The following is a 21,138-nucleotide window of genomic DNA, read 5'->3' on the forward strand; positions in this document are numbered from 1 at the left end:
GAGGGAGAGACTAAAGACACGATAGGCCCTGGGGAGTGTGTGAGCTTAAGGTCCCTGAGAATCTGTCAGTAAAGCTCCAGTCTGGCAGACATCAATGGAGATGGGGAAGCGATTAGGCGATTCCACAGAGAAGTTTGGCGATGGACCAGTCGCCACGATTGGATGGTGTGCCAGGCAGTCAATGAGAAATTTCAAAAGGCCTAGCCAACAATGGCAAAGACCAAATGAAAGTTGGCCAGCAGACTGGAAAGGCTTTAAGGAGGAAGCCAGCTCTGTGCTATGTTTTCAAGCAAGTGTGGCATTTGGGGGGAGGAGGAATGAAGACATTTTGGTATATGGAGGGGTGGGCCAGGGATTGAGGGAAGAGTATGTATAAATTCATGGAAGTATAGAGAATCACCTTAGGAGAAGAACCTGGGAACAATGTCCTGGGTTCAAGGTGTTAATTTTCAGACTTGGGAGAGGTAATTAGTCTCCCCTGTTTGCTTCCTTTCATAGCAAATGATTTCTGAGTGAATGGTTATATGGTCTGTCCGTAGTCACATGAGGGAAATGACAAGAGAACCATACCAAGTCACATATCCTAATGCTATTTATTGAAAGATATAGGTACATATTGGGAGGTAGCTTGATACAAAAGAAAAAACCTGGCTTTTGTAACAGGAGGACCTGGATTCAAATCCAAGCTCTGCTGCCCCCTCTGGCAAGTCACTTAACCTCTCTTGGCCTCAGTTTCCTCACCCACAGAATAAGGGGCTAGGACTAGATGACTTCTCAGATCTCTCCAGCCCTAAATGCTATGATATGCAAGGAAAAGCTGGGTGCTCACTCATCAGTATGAACCAGTCAATCAACAAGCATTTGTGAAAAACCTAGTATATATATAGCAAGCACTTTGTCAGGGAAGACAACATGAGCATAACCCAGGGCTCAAGCCTATTGTAGAGTTATTGAGAGTGAGCTTGGGAGAGAGGAAATTCTTGTTCTTCTGGCTTCCAGCTTCAAGATGGGTCATATGCGCTTCCAAGATCTCTGAAAGGAGAGGGAGAGAAAGACCATAGAGGCACCTAGCTGGCACCTCGATCATGTGCCTATCCCTAGCACAATGGGGTACATTAGTGATGGGGGAATTTCCCCCTGGATGAGCTATCTCATTCCCAGTGGGAGAACTCATTCTGGGTATTGTCTGGTATATTCGAATTAGTATAACTTCTCTTTTTGCTATGAGGTTGGAGAAATGTGTTTATTTGCTATTCACTCTATATAATAGTCTTTGTGTGGCTAGCATTGGTGGAAAGAGGGTCAAGCCTTCAGATATGGCTTAGGGCAATGGTGTCAAACTCAGATAGAAATGGGGGCCACTAATTGGTTAAAAGAAAAAGATCCCTGTGGGCCACATATCAACTTAGTTTTAAAATGTAATGTTATCTACATTTTATTGTATTTTTGTTTTTTAAAAATATTTCCCAATTCCATTTTAATCTGGTCCAGACTGTACTGGGGAGTGTTGCGGGCTACATTCAGCCCATAAACCCTGTGTTTGACACCTCTGGTTTAGGGCACTCCTCATTAAGGGATAACGACCAGGAGCACACTTCGAACCTAAAAAATTATTTCCCTTAGACTAGCAATATAAAGGGACTAGGTGATAGATTTCATTTTAGCCTGGCCTTCCCTCTCTGAGGGAAGTGGTCAACTTCATGGGCCCAATCTCTTGCTCTCTGCTTCACAGATAGCAAAACTCCCTTGGAGACTCCAGAAATATCTATTAATGACTCCCTTTGAGCCACATCTAGACCAACCCATGTGTACACACATAACCTACGTGGGTAACACACACATACTGTACGTATGCATGAAAATGGCTGGCTAGGAGAGCCTACGTGTAGGTTTGTGGAACTAGAGGCCATGGTCATCCATCCCCTCTCTCTACTGAAGGCATTCCGCTCCTCTACAACATACAGAAATGCAGCAGAATATATACACAAGCATGAATTCTTTTCTAAAAGGACAGTCCCAGTAGTGCCTACCAAGTATTTGTATTGTAACCCCACCAATCAAGTCTAGCTGACAAATGACTGGGTAATAAGGCTGCCCAGGAAGCTAGGCAAGATAAAAAGTGGCCTAAACCACTAATGCATCTGGCATCTGAGGTCATTCAACCAAAACTGCTCTCTTCAGGGTTACTAATCATGTCAATTGCTAAAGCTAATGACCTTTTCTCAGTTCTCCCTCTTGACTTCTCTGCAGCCTTTGACACTATCGATCACTCTCTTCTCCTGGATACTCTCAAGATTCTCTCTGACACTGCTCGCTCTCTCTCTCTCTCTCTCTCTCTCTCTCTCTCTCTCTCTCTCTCCTGGTTCTCCTCCTACCTGTCTGACCGCTCCTTCTCTGTCTCCTTTACTGGATCTTCAGCTAGGTTGTGTCCAGTAACCGTAAGTATCTCCCAAAGGTCTGGCCTGGCCCTCTTCCTCTAGATTACCTTACTTGGTGATCTCCTCGGCTCCCATCATCTCTATGAAAATGACTTCCTTCCTTTATAAGCTGTACCATCTTTCCTGACCTCCAATCTCACATCTCCAAATGCCTTTCAAACATCTCAAACAGAATGTCCTGTAGTCATCTTAAACCCAACATGTCTAGAACAGAATTTTAACTTTCCCCCCAAACCTTCCACTCTTCTGAACCTTTCTATTACTGCCAAGACTACCACCAATCTCCCAGTCCCCCAGGCTGACGACCTTGCTAACATCCTCTGTTCCTCACTTGCACTCATCCCACATAGCCAATCGCTTGGCAATGCCTGGCATGTCTACCTTTGTACTACCTCTCATCTAGGTGCCACCACTCTGATTCATGCCCTTGTCACCTTCTGCCCAAACTGCTGCTGCTGCTGGGCTTCCCTGCCTCAAGCCTTTTTCTCCTCCAGGCCATCTTCCTCAGCTGCCAAAGTGTTGGTCTGAGCAGGCTGCACTCCTCAATAAACTCCAGTGCTTCTCTCTTACCTCTAGGACCAAATATGCAATCCTCTGTTTGGCTTTGAAATCTCTTCATAACTCAGCCCTGTCCTACGTCACACTCCACTCACACGTGATACTCTCTGTCTCTGTTGCCCTTCACTGACTATCCCCCATTCCTGCCATGCTTCCCCTCCTCACCTCCACCTCCTGGCTTCCCTGGCTTCCACTCAGCTCAGATCTCCTCTTCCCTCTGCTGTTGTCCCTTCCGTTTGCCTCCCAGATTACCTTTCATTTACCCTGTCTCCATCTTATTTGTATGTATGTGTCTGCATGTTGTCTCCCTGATTAGAATGTGATCTCCTCCAAGTTGGGAGCCGTTTTTGCCCTTCTTTGGATCCCCAGTGATTAGCACAGGCTGGGTACACGGTAAACCACTTAATAAGTACTCATTGATTTAGCTAAACATTTGGGATTAACTTGCTACATTCTCTATTTTAAATATGAAAACAAGATTGTGGAGTTGCTTTTTTCTCTACTTTCAGCTAAAGATGTCTTATGTTTCCTTTTTCATCCCTTGACAGGCTGGTTTTGATGGGGAGAGCATTGGAAATTGTCCCTTTTGCCAGCGCCTCTTCATGGTCCTTTGGTTGAAAGGAGTCAAGTTCAATGTGACGACTGTTGACATGACCAGGTGAGAGAAAGCAGGACCTGTTTGTTAATGGGACCCAGGATTGACCGAGACAGAAGTGAAGGACTGCCTTGACCCTGTGCTTGGCCCAGTTATGACAAGACTGGGAGAATGGCATCATATCATGCCACCATAGGACCTTTCAGGTTCAACCAGTGATAATCTAGCATGTTATGTGACCTTCGCTTTTGGTAGAACCTAGAGCGTCACTTCACATTAGGTCATTTAAAAAACAAAGATATACTACAATATATAGATGTTGAAAGGGAGCATTGAGTGTGGGATAGAGGACTTAGAGCCAGTTTTTCAGTTGTGTCTGATGCTTCAAGACCCCGTGGACCTATGTCCATAGGGTTTTCTTGGCAAAGATACTGGAGTGGTTTGCCATTTCCTTCTCCAGTGGCAAACAGAGGTTAAGTGACTTGTCCAAGTTACCATAGCTAGGAAGTTTCTGAGGCTGGATTTGAACCTAGGTCTTCTTGACTCCAAGCCCAGCACTCTAGCCACTTCATCACCCAGCTGCCTAAAGCCAGGAATACCTGGATTCAAATCTTACCTCTGACACAAGGACCCTGGGTTAATCACTTAAGCCCTCAGTGTCCCAGGGAACTCTCTATATAACAAGCTGCATCTATTATGTACTTATGCTGTGCCCAGCGCTATGTTAAAGGAGTATGCACTTAGGAAAATCTCTACACCAATAAAATCACAGGCTGGCCCTCACCCCCTACATTAGACACTAGTGCACAACATGAGGCATATGAAAAAACACGTTCAGTTATTGAAGTATCCATCCTACCCCAAGCCGATGTCACTGGTCTTTCCCAGTTGCAGTTAAGCTTAAACTTGGGAAACAACATCTGTGAAGACTCCATCAGCCTCCACAGGCAGTGTAGCGTTGGAAACAAAGAACTGGACTGGTAGTCAGGAAGACCTGGGTTCAAATCCAGCCTCAGAAACTTCCTAGCTGTGTGACTCTGAGCATGTCACCTAAAGTCTGTCTCAGTTTCCTTATCTGAGGACAACTCAACAGGTCTAAAACTGAACTCATTATCTTTCCCCCTAAACCTCCTCTTTGCCTAATTACTGCCTAATCTCTGCCAATCTTTCCAGTGCCTCAGGTTCTTATAGTTGGCATTCTCCTCAGCTTCTGATTCTCCCTCACCACCCACATCTGATCGGTTGCCAAGCCTTGACACGTCTACCATCACAACATATCCCTTGCATCCAGAGCCTTCTCCCCACTCACACAGCTACAACCTTAGTTTAGATCCTCATTACCTCTCACCTCAATCATCACAACAGCTTCCTAATAGTTCTCCTTACCTCAAGTCTCTCACCATCCCAGTCTCTCCTACATCCTGCTGCCAAAGTTATTTTCCTTAAATGTAAATCTGACCATGTGACTTTTCTATTTAACCAACTCCAGTGGTTCCCTGTTGCCTCTAGGATCAAATAGAATCACCTCTGTTTAACATTTAAAACCCTCTGCATCCTGACCCCAGCCCATTTTCCCAGCCTTCCTTTCCCATGATCTGCCATTGAGACACTTTGTTTCTCACTCATGCATGACACCCCACCTCCAAGCTCTCTACCTTGGTACTGGCTATTCCCCATGCTTAGACTCCCCTGTCTCCTTACCACTGCCCCAGAGAGTCCCTTTATTCCTTTAAGATGGATCTTGGGCACTATTTTCTGCAAGAAGCTTTTCTCGATTCCCCCAACTTAAAGTTAGTGCCCTCCCTCCCAAACCACCTTGTACTTAATAATGTTATCTACATTTTATTGTATTTTTGTTTTTTAAAAAATATTTCCCAATTCCATTTTAATCTGGTCCAGACTGTACTGGGGAGTGTTGAGGGCTACATTTAGCCCATGAACCTTGTGTTTGACACTTCTGGTTTAGGGCACTCCTTATTAAGGGATAACGGCCAGGAGCACACTTCGAACCTAAAAAATTATTTCCCTTAGACTAGCAATATAAAGGGACTAGGTGATAGATTTCATTTTAGCCTGGCCTTCCCTCTCTGAGGGAAGTGGTCAACTTCATGGGCCCAATCTCTTGCTCCCTGCTTCACAGGTAGCAAAACTCCCTTGGAGACTCCAGAAATATCTATTAATGACTCCCTTTGAGCCACATCTAGACCAACCCATGTGTACACACATAACCTACGTGGGTAACACACACATACTCTACATATGCATGAAAATGGCTGGCTAGGAGAGCCTACGCGTAGCTTTGTGGAACTAGAGGCCACGGTCATCCATCCCCTCTCCCTACTGAAGGCATTCCGTTGTCTGTATGTAACATATTGGTTTACTTTCTATTTGTGCTATATCCATTTGTGTATGTCCTTGTCTCTTCCTTGGCCTGTAAGCGCCTTGTGAGTAGGAATTGTGCTTCTATCCCTAGTGCTTACTTAGTCCAGTGCCTGCTCATAGTAGGTGTTGACCAATTGCTTAATTGATCTGGAAAGAGAGATGATTACACACCTATTAGTGTGCCATTTATAGGGCTGTTATGAGGATGAAATGAAATCATGCATGTAAAGCATTTTGCTGTCTGAATTGCAATTCTTGTCATTATTCATTATTCTCCTTATAATCTGGAGGCCAGTTAGCTTCTGTCCTCTAAATTCTCCCCCAGAATTACAGAATTGGGAAGGATCCAGTGGCCATCTCTGACCACGAACCCCCTCTGTAGCAAGTGGCTAGTAGCCCCCACTCTAAGGTCTCTGTTCAGGGAGGCCCTCCTTGTCACATGGCCACTAGCATCCACATTTACTTTCCAAGGACAGTTAGAATACCTTTTAAGTACAAATTCACCTTGTGTGCCCAGGGCAGGAACTTAGGGCTTTTCACCTCCTATACCAGAGTACAGGCCTCATAGTCCTCTGGCCTATCATTTTATCCATTTCTATGCATTGCTTCCTCAAGGCTCCCCAAGACCCCTTTTGAGGGGGAAGGTATGCCGGTATCATCACATATTGTTTTGGCAGGTTCTCTCTTCAAATCTACTTTGGCCCAAGCCAAGAGGAAAATAGTCATTTAAAAAGGTAGGCCAGTAATTGGGGGGAAAATAAAATATTAAATAAAGAAAAAATAAAAAGGTAGCACAGATTACACATGCATTATCTCATTTGGTAATCACAGCCACCGTGTGGAAAAGGCACTCTCATTACCCTCATTTTATAGATGAGACAACTGAGGTTCAAAGAAAGACTAACCCTTTGCCCAGGGTGACCCAACCCATCCAGGTGTCTGGGTCAGCATTTGGAGTCAGCTCTTCCTGATAGCCACAGTATTGGGTTATTTGGCTAGATATTAAGTAATACCTCCTTGACTCCATCCACATCCCTCATGGTTTGACTTCTCCCATGCACTTTCTCATTTGCATTCTGGTTATTCATGTGTATGTCATATTCCCCTTACAGATTATACATTCCTTGAGGAATTTGAAAATAATTGTTTTTCATCTTGCTTTCTCCCATGCCTAGTACATAATAGGCACTCAAGAAATATCTTTTGAATTCAATTAAATCCCAGAGAAAAGAAGATGGATCACCTCCCAAATTCCATTTACTGACTAAGGTCCACTGCAAATTTGTGTTATCTAATCTTAACTGGGCATTCATTGCAGCAAGGCAATCCTCTCGAATCACTTGATTTGATCACTTGATGATGACCCTGCACACATGACAGGATGACTACCCTTCAGCCCTCACAGGAAATCTTGGGGAGCCTGTGTTTGCCAGGACACCCACAGCAGCTATTCCAAACCTTCTTGCCATTCCTCAAGCCTCCCATTGCACTGTTCTCTCACCTGAAGACCTAGAATTGTACTCCACCAAAAAAGAATTGAGGCCAGTCAATGGGTTTCCCGTTTTCTCCTCTTCATCATCTCCTATAACTCATATGTCTTCTTCCATTATCTCCTCCATTCTGGTGTCTGGTCTCTGGCCCTTCTTGCCCAGGCCAGACCTTCTAAGTGCAGCTATGATCCCACCTCCTCCTATCTTTTCCAGAAGACTGCCCTTCTTATCATCCCCAATGTTTTATCTTCAACTTCTCCCTACCTGTTGGTTGCTTCCACGCTGCCTTAAAAAAAAATTCTCATTTGATTCAACCATTTCTGCTAGCTATTGTCCTATGTTTCTTTGACAAAGCTTTCCACATTTGGTGCCTCCACTTCTCTCACTCTTTTCTAAACCCTCTGTAGTCAGGCCTCATCATTCACTTAAGATGATGAATGATGAGGCCACCATCATCTTTCCAAAGTTATCAAACCAATCGCCCTTTCTCCATCCTCATTCTCTTTGACCTCTTTGCAGCCTTGGATACTGTGGGTCACATTCTCCTTCTACATACTTCCTCCTCTCTAGGTTTTCAGGACACTAACTCTCTTCTGGTTTTCCATCTACTTTGCTGACCACTCCTTGTCAGATTCCTTTACTGAATTTTCATGCAGATCATGCCCACTAACTCTGAGCCTCTGTTCTAGGCCCTCTTCTCTTCTCCCTCTATACTCTATCATTCAGTGATCTCATCAGCTCCCATGGATTCAATTATCATTTCTGTGCTGATGATTTCTAGGTCTTTTTTATCCAGCCATAACTTATTTCCTGATACCTGGGCTTGCATCGTCATTTGCCTAAATGTCCCAAAGGCATCTCATACTCCTTATGTCCAAAAAAGAACTCATTATCTTTCCCCCCAAAGCCTCCTCTCTTCCCAACTAGCAGATTGCTATCAAAGGCACCACCATCCTCTCAATCATCCAGGCTCAATGTCATCCTTGACTCTTCACTTGTATTCACCCTAGGTGAGTGAAGTAGCCAATCTGTTGCCAAGTCTTCCCCTTTCTACCTTCACAACAACTCTGGTATATATCCCTTTCTCTCTATTCACACAGCCACCAATCCTGGTTACAGGCTCCTATTGCCTCAGGTCTGAGCCGGCTGCTTAATCTCCTTGCCTTAAGTTTCTCCCCAATCCCATCTATTCTCTCCTTGGTCACCAAAGTGATGTTCTTACAGCTCAGGTCTGACTGTGTTACTCTGCTATTAAAATCTTCCCTTTAGCTTTTAAAGCCCTTTACACCTTGGCCTTTTCCTACTTTGCCAGTCTTCTTAAACTATACTCCTTTGCAGGCACTCTATGATCTAGCAATGCTGTCCTTGTTCTTCAAACACTCCATCTCCTGACTCTGGGCACTTTCCCTCTCTGTCCCCCAAACTAGAATTCTCCCTCCTCATCTCTGCCTCTCAACTCCCCTGGCTTCCTTCAAGTTCCACCTTTTGCAGGAAGCCTTTCCCAATTGCTCTTCATTCTAGTGCCTTCCATCTTGATTATTTCCAATTAATCCGGTATCTAGCTTGTTTGTATATGTTTGCATGTTGTCTCCCCAATTAGACTGTGAGCTCCTTGGGGGCAGGGACTGGTTCTGACTTGCTTTGTAGCTCCAGCACTGGTACATAGTAAATGCTTAATAGGTACTCATTGATCAACTGGCTGATTATCTGCCTTCCGACAGATGTCCACAAAGAGTAAAATTGACCAAAAGGAGAGGTAAAAGGACAGAATAATTTGTGAACAACTCTCAAAAAGTATAAAGTGATCATCAGTGTTCTTTATTTGATAGAAGTCCTTGACCTTCTATTAGCCCTGAATAGGTAGACCTTCTCATTTGTTGCTCTCATGGCTTATTCTGTAATCTCCTTAGGTAACGTGTAGGTGGCTTCTCTAGTAAGTGTCTAAATCAGTGGTATCAAACTCAAATAGAAATAGATCCCTGCAGGTCTCATACTGACTTAGAAAATCACAAATTTATATGATCTATTGCTGGTGCAGTGGATAGAGTGCCGGGCCTGGAGTTAGGAAGACCTGAGTTCAAATGTGGCCTCAGACACTTAGTAGCTGTTGCGACCCTGGGCAAATCACTTAACCCTCTTTGCCTCAGTTTCCTCTGTAAACTGTAAATATGTAAAATGAGCTGGAGAAGGAAATGGCAAACCACTCTGATATCTTTGCCAAGAAAACCCCAAATGGGGTCACGGAGAGTCGAACACAACTAAACAACAACAGTGTTTTATTGCATTTTTATTTATTTTGTGAAACATTTCCCAAGTACATTTTCATCTGGTTCCCACTGCAGGAGGAATTTTGCTGCTGCATGCACCTGGGTGAGTCTGACCCCTTTGGCAAATAACCCTTTCTTTCCAATCCCTCTAGGAAACCTATAGAGCTGAAAGAACTAGCCCCAGGAACCAGTCCTCCTTTCTTGTTGTTTAACAAGGAACTGAAGACAGACTTCATTAAAATCGAGGAGTTTCTAGAGCAGGTCCTGGCTCCTCCAAGGTATAGAATTTTTCCTGTCCTTCCCTACCATAAGTGGATCGATTGAATTTGCTCTTCCTTTTGTTCACCCTCAAAACCTCTGACTCACTCACTTCTAGGGCTATGGAGTTTGGGAGCCAGACACGTCTCTTTTATTCTCTTGAGGAGATTCTTGCAAATAGCCACTTGCTCATTTTCCCAAAGAGTGGGAAATGATACTAATTGTGCTGATTTGTCTTATCTGGAGATTTTATACTTGATCTTGGAAGTAAAAGCGGGATGACATAGGATATTTATAATGAGCGCAGTGGTCACAGTGAGATGGGGCAGACCTACTTTAATCTGAACGTCTTATGTTTTTATAACACAAGGCAGGGATATTCTTCCTGTGATAAACCTTTCTATACAGCCAGACCCTTCTATCAAACTTGGCTTTGCCCTGAACACACCACGTGGGCAGGCGTCCTTTCCACATGGGGCCCTCCCGATTGCTCACTCATCTTTCCACACCCACATTCATAGCTTTAGGCTGTCTCCGTTGAAGGATTATCTTCCTGTTACCGTTACCTTCGAAATGGACTGCCTCAGATTCCCTCCCTTGCAGGTGAACACCCAAACTGGCTTTGAGTTCTAGTTCCCCTCACCTCTGAGATATTCTCCTTTCATTCTGGTTGACCTTAGCACCTGGTTTATGGCCTACCTCTCTTCCCCAACCTTCTAACACCCTCACCTCCCATTTCCTGAATGTGTTCAGTTCCTCCAGTTCAATGGTTCATAACTTTTTCTGTGTCATATACCACTTTGGCAGGCAGTCTGGGAAGCCTATGGACACCTTCTCTATTTTTAAATAAATAAATTAAAACAAAATAATAAATAAAACAAAAAATTTAAAATTAAAATAATGAATAAAATAAATAAAATAATTGGGATTATAAGGGAAACCAATTATAGCAAAATACAATTATCAAAATATGTATAAAAAACCAATTTCATAGACCCTAGGTTAAGAAGCCCTACCCTATCATATCTGGAGAATAAAATTAAGGGGTGAGAGAGGATTATACTGGGAGAAGGAGAAAGGGAGAGGTAGAATGGGGTAAATTATCTCACATGAAACAGACAAGAAAAGGCTCTTACAGTGGAGGGGTAACAGAGGAAGGTGAGAGGGAGTGAGTGAATCTTATTCTCATCAGATTTGGCTTAAGGAGGGCATAGCATACACACTCAAATGGGTATGGAAATCTATCTTACCCTACAGGAAAATGGGGGGGGAAGGGGACAAGAGAGTAGGGGGATGATAGAGGGGAGGGCAGATTGGGAGAGGGGGTAATCAGAAGCAAACACTTCTGAGAAGGGACAGGGTCAAAAGAAAGAATAGAATAAATGGGGGGGTGTGAGATAGGAGTAAGGGAAATAGAGTTAGTTTTTCACAACATGACTACTATGGAAGTGTTTTGCATAACTGCACATGTATAACCTATATTGAGTTACTTGCCTTTTCAATGAGGGTGGGTGGGGAGGGAGGGAGGGAGAAAAATTGGAACCCAAAGTTTTAAAAACACATGTTTAAAAAAAGTTTTCACATGCAACTGGGAAACAAGAAATACAGGAAATGGGGTTCAGAAATCTATCCTGCCCTACAGGAAAGTAGAAGGGGAAGGGGATAAGAGAAGGGGTGGGGAGAGATAAAAGGGAGGGCAGACTAGGGGAAGGGATATTCAGAATGCATGCCATCTTGGGGTGGGGGGAAGGGCGAGATAGGGTGAAAATTTGGAACTCAGTATCTTGTGGAAGTAAATGTTGAAAACTAAAAATAAATAAATTTTAAAAAACAACTAAAAAAATTTTTTTAAATGGTCTTTAAGTAAAAAAAAAAAAAGCCCTACCCTACCTTAACTACCTACAGCGTAGATCACACTCAAGACCTGAGTCACCACCTGAAACAGCTTCACCTTGAAGATCCTGAATGCTTAGATGCCCATCTCTGATCCTGTCCCACCTCCTCACTCCTGCCCCTGGCCTTCGTGGCAACCCAGGTCCCTCCATCTTGAATTTCTTTTCCCAGTCCATCACCCTTCTGTGACTTCACTGCCTTCCCAGCCCAGTTTGGCCCTTGTAAATCTGCCATTTCAACAAGGTGTCCTCCTCTCCCATGTCCTTTCACTGTGGGTTCCCATGCTGGAAAGCTACAACTCTGGATCTGAGTACTTTCTGAATACTGAATACTTTCTCTGTGCCTTTGGAGTTTTTGAGTATGCTGGAGAAAATCAGGAAATTGTTCACTACGTATATGTGCCATCTAACCTCAGCTGAGACCTCATGATTGCTGACTGATCCTTTTATTCATCTTGGATTCATTCCCTATCACACTGTCTCCCAACTGGCTACTCCAAACTTTCTCTTCTTTCAGTCCTGATTCTATCTATCTCTTTTAGATTATGTCCCCATTTACTCTGCTGAGATAATGGCCATCCAATATGAACTCTCTCATTCCCATTCCTGTATACCTCGAGACCTCTCTATCTTGATCTATCCTCTCTTCCTCCTTTCTCATTTCAGAGAATGAGGTGGGCTGGCTTGTGGACTTAACATATGACATCAATTCTATGAGGGAAATGCCTTCTTCAGGTCTGGAGAACCAGACTGAACTGGAATCAAAGGGGTTGTAGCAGGCCCTACCTGAAGATACAGATTTACAAAGTCCATTTGCATACTGGCCCAAGAAATAGAACACATTCCTTGGTGATTCCTTCTTCTGTCCCAGTAGGACATGGACTCTAGGAGTTGTGATTAACAACCAAGAGATATATTGGTTGTTTTGCTTCAGTGTTCCTCTAAAACCCAGGCGGAGAAAGTTGATGATTTGACTAAAGTCTATTTGGGGGCATATCTTTTTTCTCCTAAGGTATCCACATTTGAGTCCCAAGTATATGGAGTCCTTTGATGTGGGGTGCGACATCTTTGCCAAGTTTTCTGCATACATTAAGAACACACAAAAGGATACCAATAAACGTAAGATACATTTTCTATCTGCCCTGTTAGATTCTAGGGGATTTGTTGTTGTTTAGTTGTTTTTTCAGTCATGTCCGACTCTTCATGACCCAATTTGGGTTTTGGTTTTTTTTTTGGCAAAGATACCAGAGTGGTTTGCTATATCCTTCTCCAGCTCATTTTACAGATAAGAAACTGAGGCAAATAGGGTTAAGTGACTTACTCAAGATCACACAGCTATTAAGTGTCTGAGGTAATAGGGTTAAGTGACTTGCCCAGGGTCACACAGCTATTCAGTGTCTAAAGCGGGACTTGAACTCAGGTCTTCCTGACTCTGATCCCAGTGCTCTATCCACTGTGCTGCCTAGCTGCCTCTTAGATTCCAGGGTACTAATCACTATAGCATATATGTAGAATGGAATTGTTCTTCTGTGATAATTATTCCCCCACATCTCAGTTCAAATAACAAAAATAGAATGATGTATTTCAAGCTGGAAGGAACATTAGAGGTTACCCAATCCAGCTTCATTTTACAGGAGATGGAACCAAGGCCCAGAGAAGTTAACACTTACCTACTATAGTCATAATCCCATTGGACGTGTTTCTTTGGACATGGTTTACAATGGAGCTTAGCCTTTTATCTCCCCTCTCTCTGACATTGCTCATTGATACTCATAGTTTTATAACTGAATTTCTGTCAAGAGTTCATTTTTTTTTCAAGCTAAGGACATTGGTGGACCCAACTTCTGAACCTGAAGGAAAACTGTTTTTCTTGCCCTCATCCACCCGCTCATCCCATTTGACTTATTAACACCAGACCTGCAGTACCAATAGCAGCAGAGGTCACTCAAGCCCTTACTGGGAGGGAGACAGCAATTGTCAATAAGACATTCCCATGGAGTCAGTGAGGAGATATGTTCCTAACACGGGCAACTATACTGCACAATCATACATGGCATTGGAGAGGCCCAAACAAAATGCTACGGGAAGACTAGGGGCCCAGCAGATTTGAGAAGGCTTCCTCAAAGAATGGACATTTCAGATGAGCTTTATGGGAGCAGTAGGGATTCAACAGGCAAAGGATGGAGGTGAGGGAAGAGAGGACACTCTAGGCATAGAAAATGTTATGAGCAAAGGCATAGAATCAGGAAAGCAGAGAGCAAGTTCAAGACAAGAATACTCCAATTTTACTTGAGCTCAGGGTCCATGGATAAGAGTACTTACTATACAATAAGAATGGTAAGGTAGAGAGAGATGGCAGATTAGAAAACATCTGGAACACCAGGCAGAGGAGTTGGAACTTTACTGGGTAGGTGATAGGGAGACAGTAAAGGTGTTTAACAGAGGAGAGACATAACTAGACCTACCCAGAAGGAAGATTAGTTGGCAGGTATATGAAAAAATGAATTGGAGAGAGTAGAGAAGGGAGACATGAAGATTTTAAGGTGGTTACTGTGATAGTGATAGTCCAGACAAGGTGGTGATGAAGGCCTGTACTGTACTAAGATTAGAATGGAGGGGAAGAAGAGGGGGGAGAAAAGGAAGAGGAGGAGGAGCAGGAGGAAGAAGAAGAGCAACAGAAGGAGGGGGAGGAGAAAGAGTAGGATGAGAGGAAGGAGGAGGATGAGGAAGAAGAGCAGGAGCAGTGGGAGGAGGTGGAGGGGGAAGAGTAGGAGAAGGGCAAGGAGGAGGAATAAGAGGAGGAACAGTTGGGGAGGAGGAAGAGGAGGAGGAAGGGGAGGAGGAGGAGGAAGAAGAGGAGCAGTGGAGGAGGAGGAAGAGGAAGAGAAGGGGGAGCAGTGGGAGAAGGAAGAAGAGGAAGAGGAGCAATTGGAGGAGGAGCAGTGGGAGGGGGAGGGGGAGGAGGAGGAAGAAGAGGAAGAGAGCTACTGTAAAGGTGGAATCAACAGGACTTGGTAATTAATTGTATTTGAGAGATGAGAGGAAGGGAAAAGCCATGGATAACCCTAAGGTTTAGAGAATGGGAGACTAGGTGAATGGTGGCACCACAAATAATGAAGTCAAAAGTGGCAAGTCTAAGGACAATAACTTGCTGGCAAGAAAGCTAAGTGGAGAGGTCCTAATGGGCAATTGAAAATATGACTCTGCAGCTCAGAGGCAAGGTCAGGACTTTAGATATTGACCTGGAAATCAACGGCATAGGAGTGCTAGTTGAAGCCATGGACATAGTCGAGATTTCCAAAGGACAGAATAGAAAGAGAGGAAGAGAGGTCCAAGGGCAGTGTCCTAAAGGAAGTGAGAAAGAACTTATCACGGTTATAGGTTACTAAGGATGAACCTTAGAAAGGACAAAGAATCACTACCTAGCATTCTGGGGCAAGAAGGAAGGAAAGAGACAGACAGAGACAAAGACAGAGACAGAGAGTCAGAGACAGAGAGAGATGGGGGGGTTGTCGGGAAGGAAGGAGAGAAGAGGGGGTAATGCTGCTGAGCAATTGTAAGCAGTGTTAATTAGGTCAGCCATCTAGAAAGGAAAGTGAAACACATTCATCTTCTTGTCCACTACCCAGCCCCTACATTTATTAACTCACCCTCGATAAGCAGTGCCCTTATTTTCTTTCTCTCATCACCTCCCTTCCATGTGCCAACCCATCCTGAAGAATGGAAAGAAAATCTTCATAGGGCAAAGAGCCTTCCTAACCCTGTCCTCTTGGTTAAAAACAGATTTGGTTTGTGGTGGCCTGTGTACTCTTTACTTAGATTCTCCTTTAATCCTTCCTGTCCTCCCCAAATTTTCATCTTACCCATACAACAAGGAAAAGAGAAAGTATGAACCAATCAATTAATTAATCCAGTCCAATCCAGTCCAGTGGGAGGAGGCAAACTAATATGGCAGCCTATGGTATTCCACTCTCTAACAATAATAATAATAGCTAACATTTGTATAGCACTTACACTGTGCTAAGTGCTATACAATTACAGTCTCATTTGATCCTCACAACAACCCTGCAGGATAGGTGCTGTTATTATACTCACTTTAAAGTTGAGGAAACTGAGGCAGGCAGAGATGAAGTGACTTACCCAGGGACACACAGCTAGTAAGAGTCTGAGGCTGAACTGGAACTCAGATTTGCTAACTGACTCCAAGCCTGGAGTTCTATCCATCCTACCCCTACCTACCCTTCTAGCTTACCCAGCATCAAGTACAAGGCCTAGCCCATAGCAGGCAGGTACTAAATAAATCTGTTGGTTAAGTGAATAAAGGAAATCAGTTGGTTGGTGGTTGTCCTTGGATCTTGAAGAGGGCCAAAATGACATCACGATGTTGGGGTCAAGTTCCAGTGTGTCCAACGGTGGTTGATCAGACCAACATGAGCTCGGAAGGCTCTACCACAGGTCAGGCATAAATAGTCCACATGAACATTTGGAGTGGAGATGGCTCTAAATTTGCACACCATACATTTCCTTTGTGCTGCTTTGCAATTCTGCTTTGCTCAGAGCACAGCACCTTCTTTGATGTGGGCATGCCATGCTTGGGCAGTCCTCTGCCAGTGTCTTCTATGTCTCACAATTGATTCCAAAGTAGAATGACTGCGTGGACTTTGGAGCCATCAACAAGGTCTAGCATACGGGATATGTAGGGAAAAACATGGGAGAATAAGCATGCTGAGAGACATTTGACAATGACAGTCAGGCATCTAAAAATAAACCTGTGACTTCATTGAATGATTCAGATCTGGAGAAAGCTTTGCTGAGGGAATTTAAGCGTCTAGACATCTATCTGACAACCCCCCTTCCGGAGGAAATTGATCAGAACAGTACAGAAGAAGTAGTGGTCTCCAGAAGGATGTTCCTGGATGGAGATCAGCTGACCCTGGCAGACTGCAACCTGCTCCCTAAATTGCACATTATCAAGGTGAGAAAGTAAAAATAATAATAACGGCACCGAAGTATAGCGCGCCATGGTTTAGGAGGCCATATCTACTGAAAAATGCCCATTATGGTCACTTTTTACTACCACTGACATGTATGTGGCTTCAGATATCAACAACTCTTCCCTTTCTTTTACTTGGTCCTCTAGGTGGTTGCCAAGAAATACCGGGACTTTGACATCCCTGCTGAATTCTCAGGAGTCTGGCGCTATCTGCAAAATGCCTACGCCCGAGAGGAATTCAGCCACACATGCCCTGCAGATAAGGAGATTGAAAGCACTTATGCATCTGTGGCTAAAAAAATGAGTTAAAAAATAAGGGTGCATGTTCCAAAGTGACCAATGCCCATACAAGCTACCTTTTGCATCACATCCCTACTTCTGCTAGAAATGTTGGCAAAACATGTAGTTTGAAAGAGAACTCTGCTTTCTATCTACCCAGCAATACCCATAGTGCACTTGCATATTCTATCTGGCCTTCAGGCTTTCACAAGCTTCAAGCTTCCAGCATCCTGATGACAAACCCATTTGATTCCTGAATCCCTAAAATGCCTTAATGTAAATCTCAGTAGAACTGGAGTGTAAATTGTCTGTTGAACTTGGTACCCCAGCCTTTAACAGCTTCAGCCCAAGATACTGGATGAAACCGTTTAAGTGGGACTTTGTCAAGAGTTCAATTTTCTACAAGCAAGGCCCAGATTCTGAACCTGAAAAAAAAACCACTGTATTCCTGCCCCGAATCTAACAGTTCATACTACTTTAGTCAGAGGAAGGCAATAAGCATTTATGTGGCACCTACTATGTGCCAGGAACTGTGCTAGGCAATTCACAATTATCTCATTTGATACCCACAACAACCCTGGGAGGTGGGTGAAGTTATGATCCCTATTTTACAGTTGAGGATACTGAGGCAGAGGTTGAAATGACTTGCCCAGAGGCACCCAGCTTTGAAGTTTCTGAGGCTGGGTTTGAATTCAGGTCTTCCCGATTCCAGGCCCAGGGCTCTGTGCACTGTGGCACCACCTGGCTGTCTCAATGGTTGGTAACACTAGTGAGCTACCTCAAAAGTCAGTAACACTATTGGCGTGTTCCCTAAGGACATTGCCTCAAATTATCACCACCTGAAAGCAGCATGACATCAGTTCCTCAGAGCATTGCCCCAGCCTCGTCTAGGAGTAACAAATCGGTAATGTATAGTCAGGCAAGAGGGTTTGGTGGCAGGGTTATGTGGGTTACAAATTCCAGGGCCTAGGAAAGCATGTAAGGTAATTACTACTATTTTATGAATCCTTTATAGTGAAAGACATGATCTCTGGCCTTAGATTGAAGAAAGTGTTAATTATGGAGTCAATCAATGCTTTTGTTGTTACTGCCTCTTTTTGACATATATATATATATATGTATATATATATATATGTATATATATATATATGTATATATATATATATATGTATATGTATATATATATATATGTATATATATATATATATATATATATATATATATATACAGAGAGGGAGAGGAGAGGGAGAGAGAGAGAGAGAGAGAGATTATTTTTTATTTTACCAATTAAATGAGGGAATGAGCATTTTTGAGATACAAAAACAGATTTTCCAAAGATGGCCAGTAAAATAATGAAGGCCAACCCACTCTGGAGCATCCCTCCGTGCCTGGGAACATTAATACTCCTCGTGATTCCAGATGATTAGACTATGATACCTGTCACTATATTAAACTGCTACCAAACCATTAAGGATTTATTAACCATCTTTCAATGATAGATAAACCAAAGCAAAGTTATAAAAACCTGAGATGCAGGCATATTCTGTTATAAAATGTACTCATTGATTGAAGTCACTAACTTGAAAATTTCTATTCCCAATACAATATAGTTACTAATTAGTTTTCTTGCTTTTAGTAGAATAGCTTATGATACCCCCCACCCCCGCTCCCCTGCAATTTACCTTTGCCTACAGAAGTACCTATACTCAAGAAGGATGGAATGGAGTGGGGGGGAACCTCTAGACCCTATGTGACTTTGAATTTCCCTTAAAGAGGGACAAAATTCCCACATTTAAAAAATACACCAGGAGGCATAGGGCTAAATTGCTCTGTGTGTATGTATCAAGTATGGTATTTCTCTATTCATGTATTTGAGGAAAACTAGTCAAGTCAAAGCAACAAGCATATATTAAGCACCTGCTCTGTACCAGACACTGTGCTAAGTGCTGGGAATACAGCAAAAAATACAGTTTCTGCTTTCAAGGAGTCCACCATTTATGGAGATTAGCAGCAGAGGAAAGGTACTGGAATTAAGGGAGAGCAGGAAAGACATCTTGCAGAAGGTGGAGCTTCAGCTGAGACTCAAAGGAAGCCAGGGGAGTCCAGCAGTGGAGATGAGGAGCGAAAATATTCCAGGCATGAGGGACAGCCGATAAAGACATTCAGAGTTGGGAGATAGTTCAGAGAGGATCTTGTTTGAAGAATAGCAAAACGGCTTTAGTGTTACATTGGATCAAGGAGCAGATTGGGGTGGGGGGGCCCCTTAAAGGAAGGTGTGAGAAGAACAGAAAGGGAGGAGGGGCCTGGGTTATGAAGGGCTTTGATGCCAAACAGAGGGTTTTGTATTTCATCCTGGAGGTGACAGGGAGCCACTGGAGTTGACTGAATAGGGAAATGACATGGTCTGACTTGTGATTTAGGAAGATCCCTTTGGTGGCTGAATGGAAGGTGGACTGGAATGGGGAGAGACTTGAGGCAGTTAGACCCCCCCCCCAGCAGCTATTGCAATAGTCTAGGTGTGAGGCAATAAAGGCCAACACCAGGTTGGGGGCTGTGTCAGAGGAGAGAAGGGAGTGTATTCAAGAGATCCTGCACAGTTAGAAAAAACAGGACTTAAATGATCATCCAAATAAACCATCAATGCTGTACACACATGTCAACATATGATGCGAATCTTAAAGTGCTATATAAATGTCAGTTATTTTTTCAAGAATAAAATATCACTGAGAGGTAGCATTGGCCTAGTGGACAGAGAGCTGGCTTTAGAGTCAAAAGACCTGGGTTCAAGTCCAGCCTGTGACACATACTCATTGTATGACTCTAGGGATTTACTTCAATTTGTAACGTTGGTAACTCTATAAATTGCAGAGAAGATACCAAATTGGTGTGCTTTCCTCTCTTTAGAGTTTCTTAAGCCAGTGAAATCACCTCAGGTCCATGCTTTAAGTCAAACACCAGCATGTGGTCCTCACAGACAAATCAACGCGTCCTGAGACAAATCCTGACTCCTGAGATTTTTTTGTACTAAAACATGTATTCTCCTTCTTATATTATTATTGGTCACTTTTCCTGTTTTATAACATCATGAATAAAAAGCAATTTTGTATTTTCTACTCTCAGAAGCTTGTTTCTAGCACCTATTGAGAGAGGCAGCTGTACGGTTAAATTAGGGTTACCTAGCCTGTACCTTGTGCCGAGGTCCCTGGGGACCCCTGTAGGGGCTTGCCCAGCCTTCCTGATCCTATTTTGGATGACCAGAGAAAATGGCAAGGACTCCCTCAATCAGAAGGCTTCCTTCAATTGCCTCTGGTCATTCCAGACCTTGGGACTAATATTTACCACCATCTTCCTCCCCACCCCTATGCACACCCCACTACTTCAAAAGAGCTGTCATTTGGTCAGTGAGGAGACTCCATCAATGTGGATCCCAACCTTTCCATCCAACCTTATACAATAGATAGTCGTCATAAGTTCCCATGCCTTTGCCCCATTCTCAAATCATCACTTATCTCAACTTCTGCCAATGAATCTCTCTGAACTTAGGCTGGGACTTGGATGACTCTCGTCGGGCCTTTCCAGGTTGGTAGGACCTGCTAGAGCTTGAAGAAAACTTTAGTGTCTAGGCCAGAGTTTCTTAACCTGGGGTTCAGAACCTTGTCTTTTTAAAAAAAAATTGATAACTTTATTTCAATATAATTTATTTCCTTCCTATTCTAGGTATTTAAAAGCATTATTCTGAGAAGGGATCTACAGTCTTCACCAGATTACAAAAGGGGTCCCGGAAACAAAAATGGTTAAGAACCCCAGACTAGAGTCAACCAGATCACCTTGGAATTAGGTTTAACACTGACTCAAACTTTGACATAGTCATTTTAAGAGCACAGACCCATTTACCACAATGTGTAAGTAACCTCCAGGTATAAATCACAGACACTCAATAGAGTTATAGATTCCAGATTTAACTTTTGGCCTCTATTTCCAGGCAA

General features: G+C 43.4%; 1 protein-coding gene across 1 annotated transcript in view; it reads left to right on the forward strand.

Annotated features, from left to right (window-relative positions):
* The window catches only part of CLIC2 (chloride intracellular channel 2), a 36,222-nt gene extending 15,957 nt beyond the window's left edge, over positions 1-20,265 (forward strand). Inside the window, exons 2-6 of the mRNA XM_020975641.2 lie at positions 3,545-3,654; positions 9,883-10,008; positions 12,893-12,999; positions 16,674-16,855; positions 17,021-20,265. Coding sequence (XP_020831300.1) covers positions 3,545-3,654; positions 9,883-10,008; positions 12,893-12,999; positions 16,674-16,855; positions 17,021-17,182 — 687 coding nt within the window. The 3' untranslated portion in view covers positions 17,183-20,265. The remainder of the gene's footprint in view (positions 1-3,544; positions 3,655-9,882; positions 10,009-12,892; positions 13,000-16,673; positions 16,856-17,020) is intronic.
* The last annotated feature ends 873 nt before the right edge of the window (positions 20,266-21,138 follow it).

The sequence above is a fragment of the Phascolarctos cinereus genome, unplaced genomic scaffold (genome assembly GCF_003287225.1).
Source record: "Phascolarctos cinereus isolate Bilbo 61053 unplaced genomic scaffold, phaCin_HiC Scaffold_8;HRSCAF=390, whole genome shotgun sequence".
NCBI classification, from domain to species: domain Eukaryota; kingdom Metazoa; phylum Chordata; class Mammalia; order Diprotodontia; family Phascolarctidae; genus Phascolarctos; species Phascolarctos cinereus.